Genomic DNA, 25,923 nt, shown 5'->3' with positions numbered 1-25,923 from the left:
ACTGAGTATATTTATTTTACAAAACATTAGTAAGCACATTGTCATCTGAATCCCTACATTTCCATGAAAAGTTTTCTTTTCGACTAGTCTGTCCTTTTCTTTAAAAATGAACCTCAACCTAAAATTTCAGATCACCTCTTTAAAATTAGTATTCATTATAGTCAGTTGTCCTGAGGAGAGATGCTGTATCAATGTTATTCCACCAGAAATTATGTCCAGAAAGAAGCTTGCCAAAAGTTCAGTACTGCTAGGAAGCTTAACTTATCACTGTATAAGCAATTACTTCTTCAATAAATTATGCAGCATTTATTAATCAAGGTATTACCTGTTCAAACAAGAAACAAAATCCTCCACTGTGCATATATTAACAGCAGATAGAGTATGATACATTATGCTGCAAGGAAACAGAAAGAGGAATGGTGTGGGGATTTAGGGCTCTAAATTCAGGGTGAGACAGGAGAGATGTTTACCACAGAGTGAAAAATGTTCTATAAGGAATTGGTGAGATGAAGAGAACATCAAAGCTGTGAATATTTACAATGAATTTATCTCTTTCTAAGCCAATAAGAGAGGAAGATCCTGGCACTTCTTGGAATTGCCCTGCTGTGTTCCCACATTTTAGTGTGAAAACAATTATCTTTCATTTCTTCAAATTACATTGAAGTGTTTCTTCTGCTAAATAGTGTCACTTTCACTTCATAAATTTCTTTCGGCTTCACTGTACATTTGATCTGGTTTTAGATCATACAGCTTATTAAGCAGGTCTTTGTGAACTCAACCAAAACATACTAGATGTTATTTGGAATTTAGAATTTTGTAACCAACCAATCACTACAAAACAAACATAAAGATCCTGACCAGAGTGTACGCATTAGCTATTTAAAACTACCTGTACGTGTTAGGTTCTGCCTCAGAACCTTCTATTACTGTGGTCACATTGCTGCCTATTGAATGGCATAGCACTGTGTGATGTGATCACAGCTGATTCTCAAACACTGATCTTTTACTACATTTAAAAAAAATATGTCTGAAAGAACCCTTGTTAATAAGCCAGGCTATAAACCCACAAAAATGTCCTTATTTGGGATTCCTATATATCTTTCAGAAATAAATTGCAGTGTTTAATTGCACTGTTTACTACCACAGCTTTTAAACCTTAAAAGTCATCCAAATGTTGTTTCATTGGGTATTTTAATTCTCAGTTGGAACCACTTAATCCTCTGGCAGAAGGTTTTTCTGGAGAAAATACCCTCTGACAAAAAAGATATACTGAAAGCCATATAGAGTGGCTATAATATTTTCCTTTTTTTAGCTACAATAACATTATTTAATATGATACATTATTTAATAAGGGATATGTAGCAGTGTCCCAAAATACAATATGGAACATTACTATCTCTTTTTAATTTTAAGTACTTAATTTTTGTCTCTAGAGTTTGTTGTTTCTGAAGTTTCAACTGAAAATATAACTCATCACACATTAATGTATAATCTCAGTTTTAGTTCTGAGGATAACTTAGATTTGCTTTAGAATGCTAGTTATTCAGACCCAAGTTGTAAGTATACCTTGATTGTAAGACCTTGCAATCAGTCAGCAGGGATAGTAGCCAACTATGCAGCCAGCTAGGGCTGTATTTTGTTTCTGCTTCTGTCAATGTTATACTTTGGATCCTGCTCCAACTCTTCTGCCTGTTATCTCCATCATTCTTGGAGACAGTAACAAATTGCCTATTTCTTTCCCCTGTGAGTTAGAATGATCGATTTGTCAATGTCTAGTTAAAACTTACTATAAAGTAGGCAAAATCTTGCACAAGTATTTATATGTCTGCATATTCAGCGGCTGATCTTTCTAAAAGATGTTAGGAATAGAGCACAGATGCAGGTTGTTCTGGGTTTGTGTGGCAGGGTTTGGTAGCGGGGGGGGAGGAGGGGCTGCAGGGCCGGCTCCTGTGAGAAGCTGCCAGGAGCTTCCCCGGCTCCAAGTCGGACCCGCCGCTGGCCCAGGCCGAGCCCGTCAGTGACGGCGGTAGCGCCTCTGGGAGAACAGAGTTCAGAAGGGGAAAAAACCTGCCGGGAGTGAGGGGATGGGAATGGGAGAGGAACCCCTGTGCAGATCCCGAGGGGAGTGAGGAAGGAGGGGAGGAGGAGCGGGGGAGGAGGGGATGCCCCTGCAGCCCGTGGGGAGACCAGACGGCAGGCTGTCCCCCCCCAGCCCAGGGAGGGGAGCGGGGGAGCAGATGCCCACCTGCAGCCCGGGGAGAGAGGAGCCCACGCCGGAGCAGGGGGATGGATGCCCCCCAAGATGGCCGGGACTCCAGGGGGAAGCCTGCACTGGAGCAGGCTGTGCCTGGAGGACTGCAGCCCGTGGAAGGGATCCACGCTGGAGCAGTTCGTGAAGGACTGTCTCCCGTGGGAGGGACCCCCCGGTGGAGCAGGGGACGAGTGAGGAGTCCTCCTCCCCCTGAGGAGGAAGGAGCAGCAGAGACAAGGTGTGAGGAACTGACCCCAACCCCCATTCCCCGTCCCCCTGCGCCGCCGGGGGGAGGAGGGAGAGAAAACCGGGAGTGGGGTTGAGCTGGGAAGGAGGGAGGGGTGGGGGGAAGGTGTTCTAAGGTTTGGTTTTACTTCCCATTATCCTTGTTTTGATTTGATTGGTAGCAAATTAAATTGATTTTGGATTTTTCTCCAAGTTGAGCCTGTCTTTTGCCCGTGACCATAAGCGGTGAGTGATCCCTCCCTGTCCTTGTCTCGACCCACAAGCTTTTCTCCATATTTTCTCCTCCTCATCCCATCAGGGTCAGGGCAGGGGAGTGAGCGAGTGGCTTTGTGATGCTTTGTTACCGGCTAGGCTTAAACCATGTCACAGGTACAAAGTTTTTGACCTCACCTGTCTCTCCTAGAAGAAACTTAGTGCAAAATTTCCTTAACCTTTCCATTTCAGACAAATCCCATTTCAGTTTGGGATGCCTAGTCATTCAGATACATCAAATCTTGAGCTTGCTACTGTGAAGAAATTATGGCAGAAAGGTACTATGTGGTTTAGCAGAATACAAACATTTTCCACAGGTATATTAAAACGTTAAAATTGAAGCAAATTCACCGTAGATGTTAAACCCGCCACACTTTGGATGCTATGAGGCTGGAAAAAACTTCATCAATGGAATAGAGCAAGAATTCCAATGATGAAGTTGGACTTGGTCTCTCTTCTGCTACATCTTCTATCACATCCACAGCTGACCTTTTCTGCTAGATGCCACTGCTGTATTTAGTTTCCCCAGTGAGAGAAATGGGTGTGTTTAAACTCCTTCCGTGGTCTCTCTATTATCACCTCACAGAATGAGAACTTGAAACTCAGGTATGTTGTTTTGGGGGATCACGAACGTTTTTGTCTCTCCTCAGGTTATGGGTAATGTGAGTTCACCTTTTCAAGGTTAAAGACATTGAACACTAACAGGCAAATAAGTTTTATAAAGATTCTGCAATGTATTTGCTTTGTGTGGCAAGGTTTTGGTAGCAGGGGGAGTTACAGGGGTGGCTTCTGTGAGAAGCTGCTGAAAGCTTCCCCTGTGTTCGAGAGAGCCCATACCAGCCGGCTCTGAGACGGACCCACCACCAGCCAAGGCAGAGCCCATCAGTGATAGAGGTAACGCCTCTGTGATAACATTTTGAAGAAGGGAAAAAAAAGTTGGGATGGACAGAGAAACGGCAGCCGGAGAGAGGAGTGAGAACATGTAAGAGAAACAACCCTGCAGACACCAAGGTCAGCGCAGAAGGAGGAGAAGGAGATGTTCCAGGCGCCGGAGCAGAGATTCCCCTGCAGCCCGTGGGGAAGACCATGGTGAGGCAGGCTGTCCCCCTGCAGCCCAGGGAGGTCCACGGGAGAGCAGATCTCCACCTGCAGCCCATGGAGGACCCCATGCCAGAGCAGGTGGATGTGACGGTGTGGGAAGCCCACGCTGGAGCAGGCTCCTGGCAGGACCTGCGGATCTGTGGAGAGAGGAGCCCATGGAGCAGGTTTTCTGGCAGAACTTGTGACCCCGTGGGAAGCCTGTGCTGGAGCAGTGTGCTCCTGATGGACTGCACACTGTGGAAGGGACCCATGCTGGAGCAGTTCATGAAGAACTGCAGCCCATGGGAAGGACCCACGTTGGAGAAGTTCATGGAGGACTGTCTCCTGTGTGAGGGACCCCACACTGGAGCAGGGGAAGAGTGTGATGAGTCCTGCCCCTGAGGATGATGAAGCACAGAAAATAACGTGTGATGCACTGACCGTAAACGCCATTCCCCATCCCCCTGCGCCGCTGCAGGGGGTAGGTAGAGAATCTGGGAGTGAAGTTGTGCCTGGGAAGAAGGCAGGGGTGGAGGGAAGGTGTTCTGGGATTTGGTTTTATTTCTCATTACCCTACTCTGGTTGATTTGTAATAAATTGAGTTAATTTTCCCCAAGTCGAGTCTGTTTTGCCCATGACAGTAATTGGTGAGTGATCTCTCCTGTCCTTATCTTGACCCACAAGCTCTTTGTTATATTTTCTCTCCCCTGTCCAGCTGAGGAGGGGGAGTGATAGAACGGCTTTGGTGGGCACCTGGCATCCAGCCAGGGTCAACCCACCACATGCATATAAATCACATCTAGCTTAACGTGACATAAGACATGATCAAGCACAAGAAAAACAGCTTACACTGTGTCATAAAACACAGATAGACATCTCCCTTCTTTCATTCCTTGCTGCTCTACACTATCCTTTGGTGGCAGTTCAGAAGTTCTTTATGTTTTCACAGTTCTGCTCTCGTGCAAGTCCCACCATCTAAAACCTCACATCTCTTCCACAACTCTGGCTTCTCCTTTGTTAAGTGGAATTTGACCCCTTTGCTACCTCAATTCCTCCATCAGTCAGTGAATCTGTTGCTTATTTACCAAACATCTGGAATTCAGACTTGAAAACTGAGTTTGCCCTTGGCAGTATCTCTTCGTCTGTAGGTGCTACAATTAAATCTATGGTTGTTGAAGTTTAGCAGCCCTCCATTGTTAGTCTTGTGTCTAAAGCAAGAATTTCTTCTGTTACCTTTTTTAGGTTTTAGATCAATATGAGGACATTCAGTAATACAGAGTATAAACAAGACCTATATTTAAAAGAGTGCACCCAGACCCAACTATTACAGGCAAAGAACCTCTGGTATCAAGCAGAATTCCTAAATTATACATTGATGCCTCTAAAGAATTTTTTATGGCAAAGACAGTCATAACATGTTCTTTTCTATGAGAATTTTTACAACATGAAATAAATAATTCCAAGAAACCCTCTCCCAAGCTGGGTTTAAAGTCTCAGCATCTGGCTAGCAGAAAACATAACACACACATAAACCTTATGGTATCAAGAATTAGATTTAGCTAACAGAAGAAAAGGCCAGAATTTGAACTGCAAGGACTTTTCTTGATCTTAAAGTGTCTAGCATGCTAGCATCGACCAAACAAGTAGAATATTTTGGCTTAGCTCCTCTGTGCTCTTTCTGTGATACAAGGCAAATATTGAAGTGGTTAAACAATCACTTAATCAGATGTTTCACCACTGCCAGGAAAGCGAACATCACTATGTCTAGAACAAAATTATTTTTTAAATAGTTTATATACAGTAAATACAAAGGAAAACAAAGCCAAAAAGAAAACATCCACATGTTCTTCATCAGCAAGGGAACTAAAATCTCCATGGTGCTGTTCATGACATTAACTTAGAGCCTTATTTCAGTTCATGAAATCCATAACCTACAATAATCTACATCAGAAATGTGGTTCTATCGCTAGTTTTGGATTCTCTTGTTAAAGCACAAAGACTGTTGAGATGGAATTATCTCAACACTATAACTATTTCATGTTAGCTGAGAAGCACTGTAAGAAGTTTTTTTTCAGAATGGAGTCTGATTTGCTAACACAGACATTCAGTTCTTAAAAAGGACACTGTCATGATACACTTTACAAACAAAAAATGTAATGGCATAATGAAAATTCAATACAAAATAAAAAGCCCAAGAGGTTACTGTCTCCACATATACTGAAAGAGAAATTATTTCCATGTTCTAATAATGAGTCCATCTCGTAAAGAAGGCTGGTAATGGACATAAGTGAAACTGAGTTCAACATTCAAAGTTTCTAATTAAAAAATCAGTCCATTCTTAAAAGTAAAAAAAAAATTATCTCTTTTTCTTCCAAGTAGTTCGTTGCACTGTGTCCAAAGCCCTATATCTGACAGAATACATTCGTCCCATTATCTTTTCAAGGGTTAAGTTAAACAAAGACTGAACCATGGCCTTTGTGAGGCATTAACATAACAGTTTACTATATTCCTTTTACTAAGCATGCTGAGATATACACAGTAGTTGATTCGTACCACTGAGAAATTTGCCTGACAAATTTGGTGGCCTTCTATGAAGGTGTTACAGCATTGGCGGTAAGGGAAGAGCAATTGATGTCATCTAGCTGGATTTGTGCAAAGTATTTAACACTGTCCCGCACAACATCCTTGTCTCTAAATTGGAGAGACGTGGATTTGACAGATGGACCTCTCGGTGGATAAGGAATTGGCTGGATGGTCACACTCAAAGAGTTGCAGTCAACAGCTCGATGTCCAAGTGGAGACCAATGATGAGTGGTGTTCTTCAGGGGTCAGCATTGGGACTGGCGCTGTTTAACATCTTTGTTGGTGACACAGACAGTGGGATTGAGTGCACCCTCAGCAAGTTTGCCAGCAACACCAAGCTGTGTGTTGTGATCAACACGCTGCAGGGAAGGGATGCCATCCAGAGGGACCTTGACAGGCTGGAGAGGTGGGCCTGTGCAAACCTCATGAAGTTCAACAAGGCCAAGTGCAAGGTCCTGCACATGGGTTGGGGCAATCCCAAGCACAAATACAGGCTGGGCAATGAGTGGATTGAGAGCAGCCCTGAGAAGAAGGACTTGGGGGTGTTGGTTGACGAGAAGCTCACCATGAACCAGCAATGAGCACTTGCAGCCCAGAAGCCAACCATATCCTGGGCTGCATCAAAAGACGCGTGACCAGCAGGTCCAGGAAGGTGATTCTCCCTCTCTGCTCTTCTCTTGTGAGACCCCACCTGCTGTACTGCGTTCAGCTCTGGGGCCCCCAACATAAGAAGGACATGGACCTGTTGGATCGAGTCCAGAGGAGGGCCACAGAGATGATCAGAGGGCTGGAGCACCTCTCCTTTGAAGACAGGCTGAGAGAGTTGGGGTTGTTCAGCCTGGAGAAGAGAAGGCTCTGGAGATACCTTACAGCAGCCTTCCAGTACCTAAAGGGGGCCTAGAGGAAAGCTGGAGAGGGATTTTTCACATGGGCATATAGTGACAGAACAAGGGGTAACAGTTTTAACCTGAAAGAGGGTAGATTTAGATTAGATGCAAGGCAGAAGTTCTTCACTGTGAGGGTGGTGAGGCACAGGAACAGGTTGCCCAGAGAGGTTGTGGATGTCCCGTCCCTGGAAGTGTTCAAGGCCAGGTTGGATGGGGCTTTGAGCAACGTGATGTGGTGGAAAGTGTCCCTGCCCATGGCAGGGGGGTTGGAACTAGATGATCTTTAAGGTCCCTTCCAACCCAAACCATTCTTTGGTTCTGTAAAATCCTGTAAAACCAGGACTGGTGTAGGAACAGCACTGTGGAGGACATGCTGCCTCTTGATGCACCTGGAAATCAAGTTTTCAACTAACTGGAACAATAGCATGTCAAGATTTTTGAGAAATACTTTTCAGAAATAAGCACTGAAGAGCTTGCTTAACATTCAGCTGAACAGGCTAATTGCCATTAACACAGTTGCTGCCATCATATTATTCATTTTCATGGACAGTCAGTCAGGAGATACAAAAAATATTTCCAACCACCTATTCAAAGCTATTTCTTTGTCACATGTTATTACAGACAAATGTTGGCTTTAATATTTTATAAGGTGTGTGATGATTCCAGTGACTAAAATTGTGATGAAAGCTCATGGAAAATAATCAGCAGGTACAGGAGTCTAAATCATTCTGCTTGAAGTTCTTTGCTGTGAAAGTCCTTGCTCTTTTTCTACATAATATTTCCACTAATATCTGTTGTAGCTCTGCACAAGGTAAGAGCTCATGATTTTCATACATCATTGAGGTGAATGCTGCCAGAAATTATCTAAGATTTATGCAAATGTACATTCTAGAAGTCAGCCTTCCTTCTGTGTGGAAATGTCTTTTAAATTAATCCAGTTTTTGGCTTCAGAAAAGGGTTCCTTTTCCTAGTATACTGTTTCTTAACCTTTTCAGGTTGATGATCCAGAATCAAAGTAAAAATCATTCATGATCTGCTCAGTCAGAATGAAATGCATACATGTGTGCAATAATAATCATATAATTTATTTGTGCATGGCTTTCAAAAGATGGATTGGAAATATTCGATCTTGAAGGTCATGGTGTGTGGTGATAGGAAAGGAAGTTTTTCTTTGCTTTGTTACAGCTGTGTTTCTCAAACTTTACAACCACTGATTTTTTCAAGACTTTCCCCTTACCCAGAAGAATTAAACACTGATTGAGAAACAGTAACTTAATCTTGCATACAGAAAATCCCGTGACACTACACAGTATAGTATCTCACTGGTTTTCAACTTTACATCTAAAATTAGCTTCATGTTTTCCTAGAAGAAGGCAAAGATATTGACAAGTCCCCTACAGCACCAGGCTCCTATTAGATTTTGAGCTGCAAGCTAAAGCATGCCTAGCTTTCCTCATAAACCAGTTGTCTGCAGAGGCCAGACTGATCATCTGAGCATGCCCTGAGCCTGGGACTAAGGGACAGATCCAGGGAGTCATATGGTGAAAGTCAAATCAAGTTTGCAAACTGTCCACCCCAAGCTATACACTGCAGAACTTAAAACTGACCCATAAGATCTGCCATTTCAACTTTATTCAGTCAAATCCTTAGTAACTTATAAGGAATGAATGTTGAAATGTCCCGCCTTTTAAAAAGAATAATCTGTATATTTTTGTAGAAATCCATCATGTTTCTTATACTACGAAGGCACAAAAGTATCTTTCTAAAATGCAAAGTAAGCTAGAAGCTGCAGGCAATATTCAGGGGACATTACTGTTCAACTTAGAGATCTGCTATGTATATGTACAAAGGAGTATTACAGTTAAATGAATACACAAACCCTAAGCTTTGCAAAGCATGAAAATTAGAAGCTAAGGGAAAGCACAGACAGTTCACAGTATAAAATAAATGTTCTCATTTTTGATACATACTTCTAAAATACCATCTTTATGAGAAACATGCTACTGCAGAAATTAACATACAGTAAACAAATCTGACATACACGAACGACTACTCAGACCAGGGTATTTCATGTAATATAAAAACATGTTAAACAGCAAAATAAGAAAAATGGAAAAAAGAAGTGTGTATATATACACATATACTTGTATTTAAAGGTCAATTTAAAATATCAGTATCTTCTAGCCTGCACCGACCTTACATTGGTCCCTACTCCAGCAAACACTGAAGTCCTGACCGCTATAGGACTAAATAACATGCGTAACTTCATTCACTGTTGGCAGAAGAAATACTCACATTACCAGTGCTGCATGCAACCTTAAGTGTGTGCTGACTATAACCTTTGAGGCCAACTGCCCCCTCCCCACACTCCCTGCAATCAAATCAGCTTTTCATTTATTTTTTCATATTGGAGCAGGGAAGATGAGATGGTCCTTGTGTTTGGTTTTGTTTGGTTTTTTAATCACAACAATGTAAAATGAATGTATAAATAATACCTTCTGCATTTGGGATTACATCCTATTTGTCCAAATTAAATCAGCTTTTTTTTTTTTTTTTTTTCAGTTTGCACAGCCCAGGAGAGTGAATCAGTAAATGAAAAACCAAGGGCAACAATGTAGTTTTGAGTACAGCTGTTTCCTGTACATATGAGAAACAGAAACAGCTGAACAATGAATTTAATTTATTCTAAATATAAATGACAGGTGAAGGCCTGGAAAACACTTTCTTAAAGAAAATAATATGTTTTCTTAAAATACACCTGAGAATTTTTTCTTTTATTTTAAGACTTTTACCTTAAATTACCACAAGATGCTTTGTAAAAGCAATGTACCAAAATTGAGTTCACTATATCTCACACTTAGCTTACATAGGTCCTAGTCCTTTAAATATCCCATTCCTAATTTCAATACAACTAAACAAAATGGGCAAATTTATTCCTTGTTATAGACAAAAGTATTCATTTTACTAATGCCATATATAACCTTGCAAACTATACAAATCTAAACTATAGAATTTAGAAGAGTTCAAAATTCAATCTTTCAATATTTCAAGTATAACTAGACACTGAGAGCTTTCTCTGCAACTAAATCTTTAGCAGGCATACTGAGACAACTTTTGCTGTCTGCCTAAATGCAGGCAACATGAAAACACAGTAGCAACTTGTTGTTCAATATTGTTTGAATAAAAACATACTGTAACTCTTTGCTAAAAATCATGATACACATCTCATCTCTTCACTTTATATAAAACCCAGCACACTTCAAGAACAATGCACATTGTGAATATACTATAACTTGTTATCCCAAAGAAATTAATGAGTAAAACCTGACATATTAGCTCAGTGAGAAAGAGATTTAAAAATATTTAGGTTTGTACAATCTCCAAATATTGCAGGTTATTTTATTTTCAAAAATATCCAGTGCAACTAACTTGCATATTTCCTTTTGATCTAAGAGTAAAAAAAGGTTCACTATTTACAGACTACACAATGGAGAATGACAGCAATACATTTCTATACAACTTGAAAAAGTTTCCATGAAGACAAAAAATCAAATCACTTCACTTTGAGAGTAGTAGCTAAAGTGTTAAAAAAAAAAAAGGTATATTAGCAATACTCGGAACAGGAGGAAGTTTCATAATACCAGTGATTTTACCAGAACCTACTGTTTAAACGTTAGCAAGGAAGTTCACACAGGCACACGAATGCGACTATTCCTGAAAACCAAGGTGCTGGCATAGAAATGGATCAAAGCAGAAGGATCAAAGACCTTGACCCTGTATTTACATAAAATTTTTCATACATGACTGAATAAAGTCAGCATTATGTCAATCACTTCAGGCAATAATTATGAATTATTATTATGTTTATAGTAGGAACAATAATCTGTTTAATTGTTTCAGTGGTATGTATACAGAAGAAACTTTCTAATTTGAACAAACAACTGTGAAATGTTTATAATTACTAGGAAAAAAAGGCAATATTAAAATTAGGCAAAGTAGATTTTATTATGTGTTATTGTTTCCTTAAAAATGTCAGGATTATGTGTTGTGAAATGTGCTTTGCTTCCTTAGACAACTTCAATTTTTGTTCCTGTAACTGTTGGTCTAGTAAATACAGCATAAATATAAAAAAAAGTTAAGACTATGGGACTCTTGAAAGTCTTTGCTAACAGTGGCAAAACTGCCAGTTTTCAGTGTGGATTACTAAATGTTAAGATTAGCAAAATGAAGGTTAGCAAAATTCTCTACAGTTATTAATATGCCTGTAATAGTTTTCCACTAGATACCAAGGGAAATGTTTATATTCAAAGACAGAAACACGCAGATGACACATCATCAATATTAAGTCATATTGCCAAGTTTAAGGTATTTTTCTGAACTACCTACTGTACGGATTCTTTCTTTTATCAAAAAATAACCCCAAAACAAAAAAACAGATTTATTTTCCCCACAACCCCTAACACAGTAGTATTAACCAGAGCACCAACGCTGGTAGTACCTGAAATAAATCCACTGCTCTAATATTAGACATACCTGAAAAAGCCATTTTTTTTCCCTCAAGGAAAGTAAAAGGTTTTTGTTGTTACTGTCAATTATTTATATATCTCTCTTGTATTTCCCAAATTCTACTGAATATTTTACGCAGCTTGTGAGCAAATACAAACAATTCAACAGTACCATTTGTTTTGATTTCAAAACATTCAAAACTTCTTTTACTAAAAAAAAAAAGCAATAAAAAAATCAATTAAATCCATCCTCAAATTTTAATCATATTAAAAACCCTTCTATTTTTAATTGACATAAACTTCTGTGTGGGTAAATGACTGACATACTCTAGCACTCTTGTAACTGCTAAAAATTTTGCACAAGATCATTTCTTCTCAGAGAAAGACAAAATATGTTAGCATCTTAGCTTGATAATGTAAATCAACAGTAAAAAACAATCTCAATCTTCTGACACTTGGATTTCTTGTGAGATAATATATAAATGTCAGAAAATTCCCAATCTTCTGACACTTGGAGTCATGCAGTATCTATGCATTGGCTGTTTGAACTATTAAGTGTTTAACTTAACCAAAGAACAAGTTTAGGAAAAACCCCCCACAATGTTCACTTTGAGATACATTAAGAAATAGGTCCCCTCTAAATTATCCTTTTACATGGAACATGTATCTCACTAATTAACAGAAAGTCACTGTTCTAAGGTTGCCATCACAAGCTTGAACCCAGCAAGTCTAACAACCGCCAATCACTTCTTGTGCCAGTTACTTGCAAAAAATAATGGGCAAACTTAATTCAAACTGTAAGGTGCATACTACAGGCCAAAAGAAATCTGAGATGCTGAGGAAGAATCTGAACTACCTGGACAAATTCTTAAGAAAAACTGTTGAAGGAAAGTGCATACAGGAGAAAAATAGCGAAAGTAGAGAAAGCACGTGGCAGACTTTGCCAGTACAAGTAAATTCTGTGACCTTAGGAGAGGTCTGCGAAAACATTTTTTTTTGGTCTACAGTACTAGGTGTGAGAAGATGGTTACTTGGGGGCAAAGAATATTTCTCCTGCTCTTTGAACTTTCTTTCACCCCGGACTTCATCATTCTTTCCAAGCATACAAAAGATCATTAAACAATCCCTAACTTCATTTTGCTCACCCTCTAAACTGGGACAATCTGTAAGACTGTGATTCTGGCTTCCACTGGCCACAAGGGATAAAAATATGAAGAATATCATAATCTCTCTGCACTGATACCACTGGCTTTTCATACATGTTTTACACTATGTGCAAGACATGCAGCACAGTATTGGCCTGGTTCTGTGGTGTATGCAAAGACAGTTTCATTAGTGGTGGACTTGGTAGTGTTAGTTTAATGGTTGGACCCAATGATCTTAAGAGTCTTTTCCAACCTAAATGATTCTATGATTCTATGTCAGAGCAAGACATTTCTGTATGCCATCTTCCTGAGTGCCCTTGTATGCTTTGGTTGGAAACCTCCACGCAAGTTGAGATAACTGCAGTAAGTTCTAATGCACCCCAACATGTATTTTTTGGATCTACAGTTGCCGCACTGCATGAATATACCTAAAAAGATCCAGTTACCTACATGAGATAGCAAAGGGGGTATATTTCCTGTTCATTCTTTGGAGGTTGACTCTTAGAAACTCATAAGGCCTTCACAAAAGGAATATGAGGATTCCCACAAGGCCAAAGGTTAGCCCAGTAGGGTATTTAGTTTCTGACTACAGTAACTAAAAAGTTAATAAAAAACAAAGATGAAGAAGTTATAATAATCTATCCCTAAGGTATGTATTTTCTTTATGTATTAAAAGACATGGGTTTTTGTTTGTATAAGAATATATGTTGATAACAACTGGACTTCCCTCTATCCCAAATTTGTCCCAACATTCCTACTGTTCACTGAAATATGCAGTGCTAATTGAATTTGAGTTCAATCTCAGAAGTCACATTGTGGCAGAAAGTTCCACAACTGTATTTGCTTTTCTCAGTTATACTTGTTCTACTTTTGGGTGTTTACTTGATCTTGATATAGTATGAAACTGGAATGCATGGTTTCCATGATCCCATGGAAAATGGGATGCATCATTTACTACAGTATTAGGAAAGTGCAGTAGATTTTTTTTTTTTTTTGATTGGTACTTTCTATAAATGACATGGAGCAAACCATCTCAATATTCATTCATGTGGGATTGCTCCTTATGTATCTTGGTAAGTTTACTATATATCTCTAGATTCCTAAACTCTTTGTTATATTCCTTTCTGGTGGTAAGCAAAGATTCAACTCAGTATTTCAGGCTAGAGTAGTTCTAGTATGCACAACTAGTGTTTTAATGTACCACATTGTACTCTCCAACTCATTCCTTACAAATATTCATATTTTGCTTGGGTTTTTTAACCATCATCCTAACTAGAGTTATTCACTGAACTGTTCATAATGAAACTTGAGTCTGCTTTCTATGATGTTCAAGTTAATATAGGTCCCAGCAAAGTAGAGAAGTATTGTTACTCATAGCCTTTGTGTATATCAGTATCTTTTACAATGCATGGTGAGCCAGACTTGATTAATAAATGCTGTGGTATTGAAAGGACATTTGCCACATAATACCTCTGGTAGAATGAGATATGAATACTACAGTCTGTATGTAGACTGCAAGATCAAGAGGTACCAGATAACAGAGTGAACAATAGGTAGGACTGCCTACCACCTACTCCACAGTCTTTGCATAATTGCTCAGTGATTTCTACCACTCTCATAATGCCTCAGGAGCTTCTACACAGAGAAGCTTATTTTCATCATGGAATACTTCCAAATAAATTGGAAATTGCTATCAGCATCACAGTAACAGGACAGAATGTTTAACACCTACAGCAAAGTTAACCTGGGTTTTCTCTCCCATTGATATCCAAACAAAATTCTACGCATAGCCACTGTTTATCTCAAACTGATAAGAACCCAACAAGCCCTTAAGACCATCGTCAGAGGGTCAGATCAAAGGCCAGTGTTCCCAGTATTCTGTCCCCCATAACAACCACTAGCAGAACGTACAATGATGCTTTACCTGGATCCAGTAATCTATAGCTTCTAGCAGCTAAAGGACTACCTGAAGTTGTATCTTTATCATTATTTTCTTCTGTTAAAACAGGCAATAGACTGAGAAGTTGGACAGAGCCAGATCTTGTATTAATTATTCTCAAACTTTACTGGAAACATCCCCATTCAGTGGTATTCCTTTTTAACACCACATTTTCCAGATTGTGTGTTCAGATAAAGCTTGTGCTGTCAAACAACTTGTAGAGGTGTCTATTTTCACAAAAGCTGAAAAGTGCTGGTATTGTACAGGACTGCCCATTTATCTTTAACAAGGAAAGAAACAGAACAATCATAAAATACAGAGGCAAAAGTCATGAACAGAAACAGTAAATCACTACTGGAGTTGTGAAGGATATTAAAAAAGCCTGGAAGAAAAGCTTCCATTTGCATAGGCTTTGAGGACAGAGTGGTCTACTGAAATCTTAGCTGCCACCAAACTTACTTGTTTGCTGCTTTGATAAAATAGAAAATTATATTTGTTAATATAAGCCTTTCAAAAACTTCTGTGAATAAATACCAGGAGTTAGAAAGAACAGAAACATCTGCCTGAGGATTAACAGTGATAACTGTTCCTGAAACTTCTCATGACTACATCAGTCTTTCTAACAGAGTACGTTGGCTGTCACAAAAACTGAGATAGACACATGTCTGTAACATGCCATCGTCACTTAAAATCTAAAGAGGAAAAAAAAAAAGAAAAAAAAAAAGAAAAACAACCCAACAGTGTTTACCATGACAACATAATCTGTCAACTGCAGCTCACTTCTGCAAAAGCAACTGCTGTCATCGGTCTGAAAATGTGTCATTGCTGCTCTTGCATTTCCAGAAGATGGGGCAGCTCAAAGTAGCTACACTAATGGGATTTATTAGACCACTAGATCTGCCTTCTGCAACTTTAGTTTCCTCCCAGTATAAAATAGGTCTCCTAGTCTTCAAACATCTCACGCTGACAGGAATGGTAGCTGATGTGCTTGTCAATAACACAGTGCAAACCCATGATTTTTGAAACAGAATACATAAGCCTTTGCAGCTTATACAAAAGACTGATTCTCAAACAGTATTGTCCAACTCGTTCTCTTTAGATGGGCTGCAAAGGAGGACACATGACACACATTTATCTATGGATCCACAAATTCCACAGGCGAAACACTGAAATGTGAAATCTGATAATTTATATCTCCCTCCCATAACTGATACTTTTTCTCTCTATAAAACATGCACCCGCATAGTCCCACACCTATGCAACAACGTGTATGCAGATAAATCCACTTGCTTCCTGAAGTGCAGCACTAACTGGTAAAAACTTTGCAAAGCGTCCCCAGTGAAGAGCTCTGTTTTACACAGTCACTACCTATTACACATGGATATACTGGTAATCCAGGACCAAACTGCTAGTTTTGAAAGGGAAGCGATGGTTAAAGAAAGGATGAACCATCACAAGAACAGTGAGGACTGCAGTTGACCAATTTGACAATCAGAATTTCTGGTTTGCAATACTGTCCTGGTTTCAGCTGGGATAGAGTTCATTTTCTTTCTAGTAGCTGGTATAGTGTTACGTTTTGGCTTCAGTATGAGAAGAATGTTGATAACACACTGATGTTTTCAGTTGTTGCTAAGTAGGGTGTAGACTAAGTCAAGGATTTTTCAGCTTCTCATGCCCAGCCAGCAAGAAGGCTGGAGGGGCACAAGAAGTTGTCACAGGACACAGCCAGGGCACCTGACCCAAACTGGCCAAAGGGCTATTCCATACCATGTGATGTCATGCCCAGTATATAAACTGGGGGGAGTTGGCCTGGGGGGGATCGCTGCTTGGGAACTAACTGGGCATCAGTCGGCGAGTGGTGAGCAATTGCATTGTGCATCACTTGTTTTGTATATTCCAATCCTTTTATTATTATTGTCATTTTATTGTTGTTATTATTATCATTATTAGTTTCTTCCTTTCTGTTCTATTAAGCTGTTCTTATCTCAGCCCATGAGTTTCATTTGTTTTTCCTTCTAATTCTCTCCCCCATCCCACTGGGTGGAAGGGAGTGAGTGAGCAGCTGCATGGTGCTTAGTTGCTGGTTGGGGTTAAACGACAACAAATAGGCTTCCATTCTGCCACCTTTCTTATAGAAGGTAGATGTTGTTGTTCAGAAACTCACCACTAGCTGTCTATAGGTTTTTCAATAAAAGGCAAAAATAGCTTCAGAAGAACTCAGAAGTGGTAAGACATGAAGCCTTGTCTTCCTCTCTCCCAAGTCAGGGAGATTTCTCCACATCTACTATTTAATGAATGAGTATCTGCTTATCACTTTGCAAATTGATATAGGAGGCCTACACCATGGCATATCTGTCCTACAGTTTTGCGAATTCATCTTAATATACTAAAGTATGTTAATGTGCTTAGCAAACTTTGGTGGTTTTTTTTTTCTGAAAAGGAGGAAAAAAGGAACCTGGAGGAAAACGGTATCTACCATTAATTGATATTCTTTGAATTTGCCTCAGATATCAAAAATGCAGACTACACGCCACAGTGTATCTTAAATTTCTGAAGAAGGCTACAGAGGAAAGTCAGAAATTCCAATTAACATATTGTAAAAAGCTGATTTTTTAGTTCTTCCCTAGTTTTCTATGTAATTCAATTAGATTACTATGAAACCATAGCAAAATGTATAGAATGTTCCAAAGGAAAATGATTTTTTTTTTTTGAGGTTTAAGTTGTTGGGTTTTTGGGTTTGATTTACGTGACAAAAGATGTGAAGTTTCTTTTAGAATGGCCTTCTAAAAGCTTAAGTCATATCTATTGAGAAACTACATCTTCATCACAAAATCACATATAAAACTTCTGTAAATGTTCAGTGTTAGATCAGAAATTGTGCCAATTTGGCAAGGAAAAATCTTGACTCTAAAACTTGTCACTAATCTAAGCTGACATTAATGTCAATATTTTTAAAATTGAGCAGAGAATTAATAATTAGCATTCCAGTAACAGCGTGTTTGAGGGGAGAGTATGGTGATCCAGGAGACATTCACTCCCGGGAAAGTTCATTTCTACTCAGCTAAAAACTGAACATTATGTTCTTGAGGACTGTTCCTACAGCAATACATATAATTATCTTTTGATTGTGGGGTTTTAGTCATAGAACTGTCAAACATTTTTATTACTGAACTTTTTTGGAATTCCCTTTTTACAAAGTCCATGTACATTTATTAAAATTTGCAAAGCTGAACAGGTATCAAAGAGCAGTAATGAAAAGAAAGGAGAATTAGTGTTATAAAGCAGGCATGACATGCAATAAAACAGAACTAATCCAATGCATAACTTTAAAGTTGGACAACCTTATCATAAAAGCAATCTCTCATAAAAGCAAACAAACACTTGTCTTATTTCTCCTTTTCATACGTGTATCTATGCTATTATAAATTCATCAAATAAAGGACAAAGAAAATGAACAAATCAAGAATTAACTGTTTATTAAAGGATTGCAAAGTCAAAACAAATCTCTAAAACAATTATGTGTCAGTAGATAACAAAGAAGAAACAGATAATTAATGTTTAATTTACTGAGTTATTTCATTAGTTGCAAGGTCTCAAAGCCTTTCACTTCCAGGCTTCATCTCTTAATAACTTTTCCCTCCTAAATGTATCAAATAATAGAAGTTTAAATTGTTTTTCAGAAACTGTTCAAGATATAAAGCTGAATGTCTTTGGGAACAGCCTAGAACCTATAATTTTATTTTTTTAATTAACATACTTTGCTCCAGCATTTACATTTGCTATTTCAAACTATGTTTCTTAGAAAGACTCCAGATGGTTGATTTGAAACTAAGGTCAGCTTTTTGACATTTTCTTTATAACAGCATCAATTTTAATAAATAAATATATTAGAGAGATTTTCCTCAATAATGGCCTACTTTAAAAATCATAATCTCATTGCTTCAATGTTCACTTAGGTAAATTGTGGGTCTCACCTTGCCATTTAATTAGTCACTTGGAAAAAACCCAAACTAAACAAACCACAGACACCTTCATGTGGGCATGTATTTGCACTCCATAACAGTTATCGCTTAATTATCCTTATTTCAGAAGCAATATTTATTCACTTCACCTGCTAAAAAGTGTTAGCCTTTCACAGTTCTCTGTAAATGTAATATCAAATATAAAAACATTTTCTGTTTTCCCTTTTAGGTTCAATCTCTTTGTTTCCCATCCTCAAAGTGATGTCCTTAAATGTCTCTTCACACTCTTTCTTACCCCAAATTAGCTTGACAAACACACAAAAGAATAAGAAGTAAATATTTCAATTTTTGCTCTAAAGGAAAATTTGTCCTTTAAGATATTTCCTGCCTGGAGCATGTACTGTGCTTTACTCAGCTTAATTCAATTCATTTTTGGTATCTAACATAGGGAAGAATGTCTTTCATTGGTTCTCATCATTCAAATACCATTTCTGATCTATTGTATATGTGTATAATTTGAGTCAAATGTTCACCTCTAGCTGCTTTAAAAAATATTAGTAGGAAAACACGCTCACCTTCAGGCTCCCCACAGAGTGTACACTGTGACTCTGCAAAGAAAAAGAGATAAATTACAATTTCTTGATTTTAAGATCTGCCATAATTACATCCAAATATAACCAAACTTATAGAACACAAAGTTAGCATGAAAAATGCAACTCTATTTTCAGGACCCATTTTTTAACAGCTGCAAAATAACTTTCAAAAAAAGAGTTTTTGCAGGAAGAATTTTGAAATAGAACTATATAAATGTCTAGTTACATTTATATAACTATCACCTTCATAGACTCCAGCTGAATGCATTCATGTAGCAGGACTTTTTGCTTTCACGTGACATTTTTGTATTTGTAGATGTACAATACTGCAGTGACAACAGTCACTCAATAAAAAGTTTAAGCCTCCTAATATTTTATTTTCAGAGGTAGCAAACAGTAATAGTGACAGAATTATTATATCCGTTTCTCATAAAGACTTCCAAGTCCTCCCAGGTAAGTGGACTAAGTCAAATAGTCAATGTAAATGTGGAGTTATACTCTGCAAAATATTCGAGTATAGAAATGAAGGAAACAAAACTCCACCATAACAGACGGTCTCTAAATGTACAATTACCATTTTATTCACACACCACTATTTGGAAGTTGGCTGTCTTAAAAATTATTTTGCACAATGTACAAATATATACACACATGGAGGAAGCATTTTAAAGTATCCCTTGAGATTGAGCTGCTTCAGGTGTTAGTATCAAGCTGTAGAACAAAGCTATTGTTTACAATGCAAATACCAGAATCAACTGAAATCACAGGGAATGTAATCAATTTGGCAGATAATTCTGATATACTGAAAAAAGTCTTACTAGAACAAGACAGCACAGTATATTTTAAATCACAAACCTCTGAAATTTCCATTTTAACACTCAGCTGAAAAAATTACATGTCCTGGTTTCGGCTGGGATAGAGTTCATTTTCTTTCTAGTAGCTGGTATAGTGTTACGTTTTGGCTTCAGTATGAGAAGAATGTTGATAACACACTGATGTTTTCAGTTGTTGCTAAGTAGGGTGTAGACTAAGTCAAGGATTTTTCAGCTTCTCATGCCCAGCCAGCAAGAAGGCTGGAGGGGCACAAGAAGTTGTCACAGGACACAGCCAGGGCACCTGACCCAAACTGGCCAAAGGGCTATTCCATACCATGTGATGTCATGCCCAGTATATAAACTGGGGGGAGTTGGCCTGGGGGGGATCGCTGCTTGGGAACTAACTGGGCATCAGTCGGCGAGTGGTGAGCAATTGCATTGTGCATCACTTGTTTTGTATATTCCAATCCTTTTATTATTATTGTCATTTTATTGTTGTTATTATTATCATTATTAGTTTCTTCCTTTCTGTTCTATTAAGCTGTTCTTATCTCAGCCCATGAGTTTCATTTGTTTTTCCTTCTAATTCTCTCCCCCATCCCACTGGGTGGAAGGGAGTGAGTGAGCGGCTGCATGGTGCTTAGTTGCTGGTTGGGGTTAAATGGCAACTTTACATCTCTCATAGCAACAAGTATGCTGAAGCAAATATATGTATATGCAGGCGCACACACGCCCGTATACATTTTTATAAAATTCAGTACAAAAAGCAGTTTAACATGCCTGGTATATACAAATCCAATTCAAAAGCTTGCTGAAATTATCTCCGGCCTTGAATGACAAATAGGAGATTGGACCTTAGCTGTGATCTTGACTCGAAGGCAAAAAAAGCCAGAAATATAGACTATGAAACACATACACTGAGTAGATTGACCTTTATAGCACCACTGTGACATTGCCAGTTATTTAGAAGTACTTTCTCCATACAGATAAGAGGCTGTCTCACAGTAACCCACTGTTGCAACGGTACTTGAACCTACATCTTTCATATATTTTAAAAATGTTAATAATTGGGTTTTGACTACTGCCAGAGGCTGTAGCATTCATGGGGGAAAGGAACGAGAAAAATCATCTTTATCTAGGCAACTCTGCTGTTGATAGGTGGATTACAACTTTTAAAACAGCATAAAGTTGCATGATAGAGAGTAATTAATTTTCAGGTAGTTCAGCACCATGAAACATGTAGTTGAACCATCCATTGATGGACTCGCTAGTGTCCCCAGCAGATTGGACAAACTGAGAACAGCACCCCAATGGCAAGCTTGAGAAACCCCCCAGTGAAAAGCATGAAAAGCCTAGTCTTGGATAACACAGGCCTGTTTCTATCACCGCTGGATGAAAAACACACCACAATCTGAAATGATGCAGAGGAAGCAGCTCAGATCTCTTTTTCACTCTTAATTCAAAGACTTTCTGAGGTTTTACTGAGAGGGGCTGCCTGTCTGTGTGCAGTTTATTATTGTGATTGATAAGGAAGAACAAGCTGAGACTTGGTTTCTGAACTTCTGACTTTTTGCTGATCCTCTACGTCCTCCTAACAACTGCTTCTCTGGATTTTTACAATCCAAAGAGTCTGCCTGACATTTTTTGCAGCTCTAAACACCATCTTCCAAAGGTCCCCACTCAACAGTACAAATTATTAGCTTCCCTCTTTTCCTCACTAACATAAATTAGTGCCAATATTGCAAACCTGCAGCAGGGTAGATAGTCTAACCGCAAAATAAGGCTTGTGGCTATGAACGGTGCTAGAAAGTTGTCCAAAAGCTAACTAGGTGTCAGCACTATCCCTGCCAGACCACTGCTTTTTCGGACTTCTGTCAGGTGTTTGTTTAAGGTCCCATGTTTATGGGCAAGCCAGGTGTTTCTTCCCCTACCTCAGCATGCCTGGGGAGAGTTCATGGGGGGGATTTTGTTTTAATTCATCAGTGTATGCCTTCTAGAGGCTGGGAATCATTTCAAACTGACAGCTGCACCTCTCTTTCTACACTGGTAAGAAGCAGGCTTTGTGGATGTGAATGATTCACCAGTAAGGCTCTGTTTACGAATTTCCCCGCTGTAGTTTGCTACTGTGGGGGAGGACTAGATACCCTTTTAGTTGTGCTTGACACATCCAGATCGAGTGACAAATAAAACCACAGCCACTTCTACCAGGCACGTGAACAACATGACAGAGAGGTTGTACGGAGCACTGTTTTCCACAGAGCCTCTATGTGTGTGTGAGAGAGAAAGAGAGAGGAATACTTAAGTCTGTTTAGATCCCTACATTCTATGGTTATTGTTGAGAGATTGCATGTCCTAAGTTTCTAAGACTAAAAATCATATAAAACATACACATTGCACTCAAATGTTTGTAGGTTTACATTATACAGAAATACAGAAATCTTAAAATCCTGTAAAGAAACTATGTCTTGAAACTTACTTTAACTTCTTTTCTCTGTGAGGAAGTTGCTGTGTCTTGATAGAAAAGATCTTTCTGGAAGATAGCTCAATACTAAACACCTGTACTAATTTGGAAATTTTCTAATTTAAATTTCAGTTCTGGGGTCAGATGAGAGCAACGAAGGACATGACAACAGTATAAAAAGTTACCAATCCATCAGGTGAAATGACATTGTTTATGCTGAGATGCACCTCACCTAAGGTTGGGTGTCTCAGCATTAATATTCCAAATCTAAACTAGTCCTAAAAGATTTACCAATTAGTGGAAAGAAACAGCCACCCAACCTGCCTTAGAAACGTATGTTAGCATGAGATAAATCAATACATCGCTTTTTGTAAGTACCCGTTCCTTTTTTTGTGTTGTAAGAGGTCTTAGGGTACATCTTCACAATAACATTCATAGCAAAGAGAAATGTTCATCATAAGCCACCTCTGGAGGACACCTAGTTCAGCCTCTCACTGAGAGCAGGGCTGTCGCCAAAACAAGTTCAACTCAGCTGGAGCTTTGATAGTCAAGTCCTGAAAGCCACCAAGGATGGAGATTCCACAGCCTCAGTGGGCAGCCTGCTCCAGTGCTACATTACCTTTGTTGGGTCCTATTTGAATCTCTCAGTCTGCATTTTGTGGCCATTCTTCATTGTTATAGCAGCCAGCATTGCCAAAAAGACTTTGGCTCCATCCTGTCTGTAACTCTTCCTCAAATAGCTGTAGTCTGCTATGGATCTCCACCTTAACAGGCTAAATAAGCCCAGCTCCTTCAGCTACTGTGACCAGAGGGCCCTCTGCTAGACTCCCTCCAATTTCTCCCTATGCTTCTGGAAGCAGGGACCCCCAACCACTGAACACAGTATTCCAGGTGTAGCATCACCAGCACCAGAGGGAAATAATAACCTCCCTAATTTGCTGATCATACTCATCCTGGCATAGCCCAGTACGCAGTTTGCCTATTTCCAATGAGAACACTGTCTGTCGACCCATGTGCAACTTGGTATTCATGTTCCTTCAGAAAAAAATAAATTAATAAAATCAAGTCTTAGTAAGATCAGTTCCCTGATCCAAGTCTCCTGCCTATTATAACAGTCCTAATGCATGGCACAAGGCAAGAAGGAATGCGTGGCCAAACACAGGTAGACCAAGACTGCTCTTTTCAGGACTGGCCAGCCCATCGATCAGCTTAAGGGAATCGTGAAATCTCAGCCTCAGACAAATAACTTTTGTATGCCCACGCTGGATGAAATGACGTCTAAAGTGAAAGTGCTTAAGCTACTGCGCGTTGTGATGGAATAAGAGCAGGGACGTTACACATTTCAGACAAAATATTTTTTAAGCCTGTCCTTCTCACAATTCCTAGTAATGGATTATGCCTCTACATATCTGATTCATCTAACGTATTATAATGCTACTTTCACAGGAGATATTCTTTCTTTTTAATATGTTGCTAATCAGCTGCACTTAACATAGAAGCTCGTTCTTGCAAACACTCATACATGTGAGTAACTTCTTTGTCATTGCTCTCAAAAGTAAAATGACTAAGATGTGCGAGAGTTCAGAGATTTGGGACCCAATAAATCAATAGAACAAGGAAAAACTGTATTTATATTATTAATCTCACTCTATCATTTTGAAATTGTCTAGCCAACAGAAATAATCTTCCCAGATACAAGAACTTGCTGACAAAACAGGTCATAAGAAAGACCTTTTGAAGAATGAAATTTATCATGAAGACACAAGCTCTTTTCTCCCCCCAAATAATAAGAAATTTATTTTATTTTGATAGTTTTTCTTGTCTGACCTAAATGATAAGTAAAACTAAAAATAATAAACCCAGACATGTAAATGCCAACATTCTTTCTCCAAAAAGCTGAGTTCAACTTTCATTTTTAAATTAAAGTGAAGATAAATTATTCTCCTAAACATGTTCACCTTTCCTTGCTTTGTACAATAAACTCTACTATAAAGAGCTACAATAAAGAAAACAATATATGGGCTGGATGAAAGATACAGAATAGGTGTTATGAAGAAATTACAATTCAAAATACCCATGCAAGCTATATATGTAATAAGACTAAGTCAACACATAGTATTTTAAATCAGTTTAAAGAAAATACTGGATGGTATTTAATAATTAATTATACGTTAAGGTACACTATGCTCTCAGCAAGGGGTTATCCATATTATGGAGTCCAACCTGGATGAGTTTGGCTGAGATACATGGAAGTGACAGTGTGACAAGAAATAATATGCAAAAGTTGAGGAGCAGTGCTGGGGATAATTTGTCAGCTCAGCACTGCATTCAGAAAATGGATGTGGTCAGCCCTTCTGACTACCCTTTGAATAATACCACACATCCAGTTTTGTATCCCCACTTCATTTGTGTAACAGGCCTTTCAGTCTGTTACAGGCATGTGTAACAGACCTTTCTGTCTCTCTTTTCATCTGATACTGCCAGAGACCCTTTGCAGCTCCTCCCTGCTGCCACCCTTCTCTATATTATTTTAAATTTTAAACATATATGTTCTCTATTGCTTATATTTATCTTTTTTTTCACACTATTGTCTAAATCAACTTACCAAGTGACCAAAAAAAGATACCCGTTACATAATTACTGAATATCACTGCCTATTTGAATCCCGAATTCAATGCATCAGAGGAAAACTGGAAATTATTTTTGTTTCACAGAGAAATATGGATGGCCTCACAAAAAACAATTCTCAGTTTGCTTTTTTTTCCTCCCCTTTCATTTATGTGGAACAATAATAATAATTTTAAAAGCAATGAAAAAATAGATCAAGTTCCAGTGAGGAAATTTAGCAGACAGTGCTTTAGATTTTGGTTCTAATGGCAAGAAATGCAACTGTTTCTGATACTATTTCATCAATGTCTCTTTACATCATTTTACTGATGTCAGTGAAATGGAACTCTGTGACACTTAGACAGACATAGAGTAGCCATGCATTTTATCGAGATTTAGTGCAGCTGAAAAGCAAGGTATAATTTAAGGCTAAACTGTGAGACTTCTAACCATTCTCAGGATTTTAATCCAACATTTGTATCTAAACATGGCTATAATAGTGGCAATAAAAGCTGACTCTATAATGAACTACATTTTCCAGTCTCTCTATTCATGTCTAGTTTTAATCCTACACTTTTTGTCTTTTTCTGTAGCTTT

At 38.7% G+C, this 25,923-nt stretch overlaps 1 protein-coding gene across 1 annotated transcript in view; it reads right to left on the bottom strand.

The window, feature by feature from the left end:
* DLGAP2 (DLG associated protein 2) overlaps positions 1-25,923 on the bottom strand; it is a 476,721-nt gene that overhangs the window by 226,379 nt on the left and 224,419 nt on the right. The window contains exon 3 of the mRNA XM_075049241.1: positions 19,426-19,458. Within this exon, the coding sequence (XP_074905342.1) occupies positions 19,426-19,458 (33 nt within the window). The remainder of the gene's footprint in view (positions 1-19,425; positions 19,459-25,923) is intronic.

The sequence above is a fragment of the Buteo buteo genome, chromosome 17, assembly GCF_964188355.1.
Source record: "Buteo buteo chromosome 17, bButBut1.hap1.1, whole genome shotgun sequence".
NCBI lineage: Eukaryota > Metazoa > Chordata > Aves > Accipitriformes > Accipitridae > Buteo > Buteo buteo.
The sequence above is the reverse complement of the archived record's forward strand: the minus strand, read 5'-3'. Positions and strand labels throughout refer to the sequence as shown.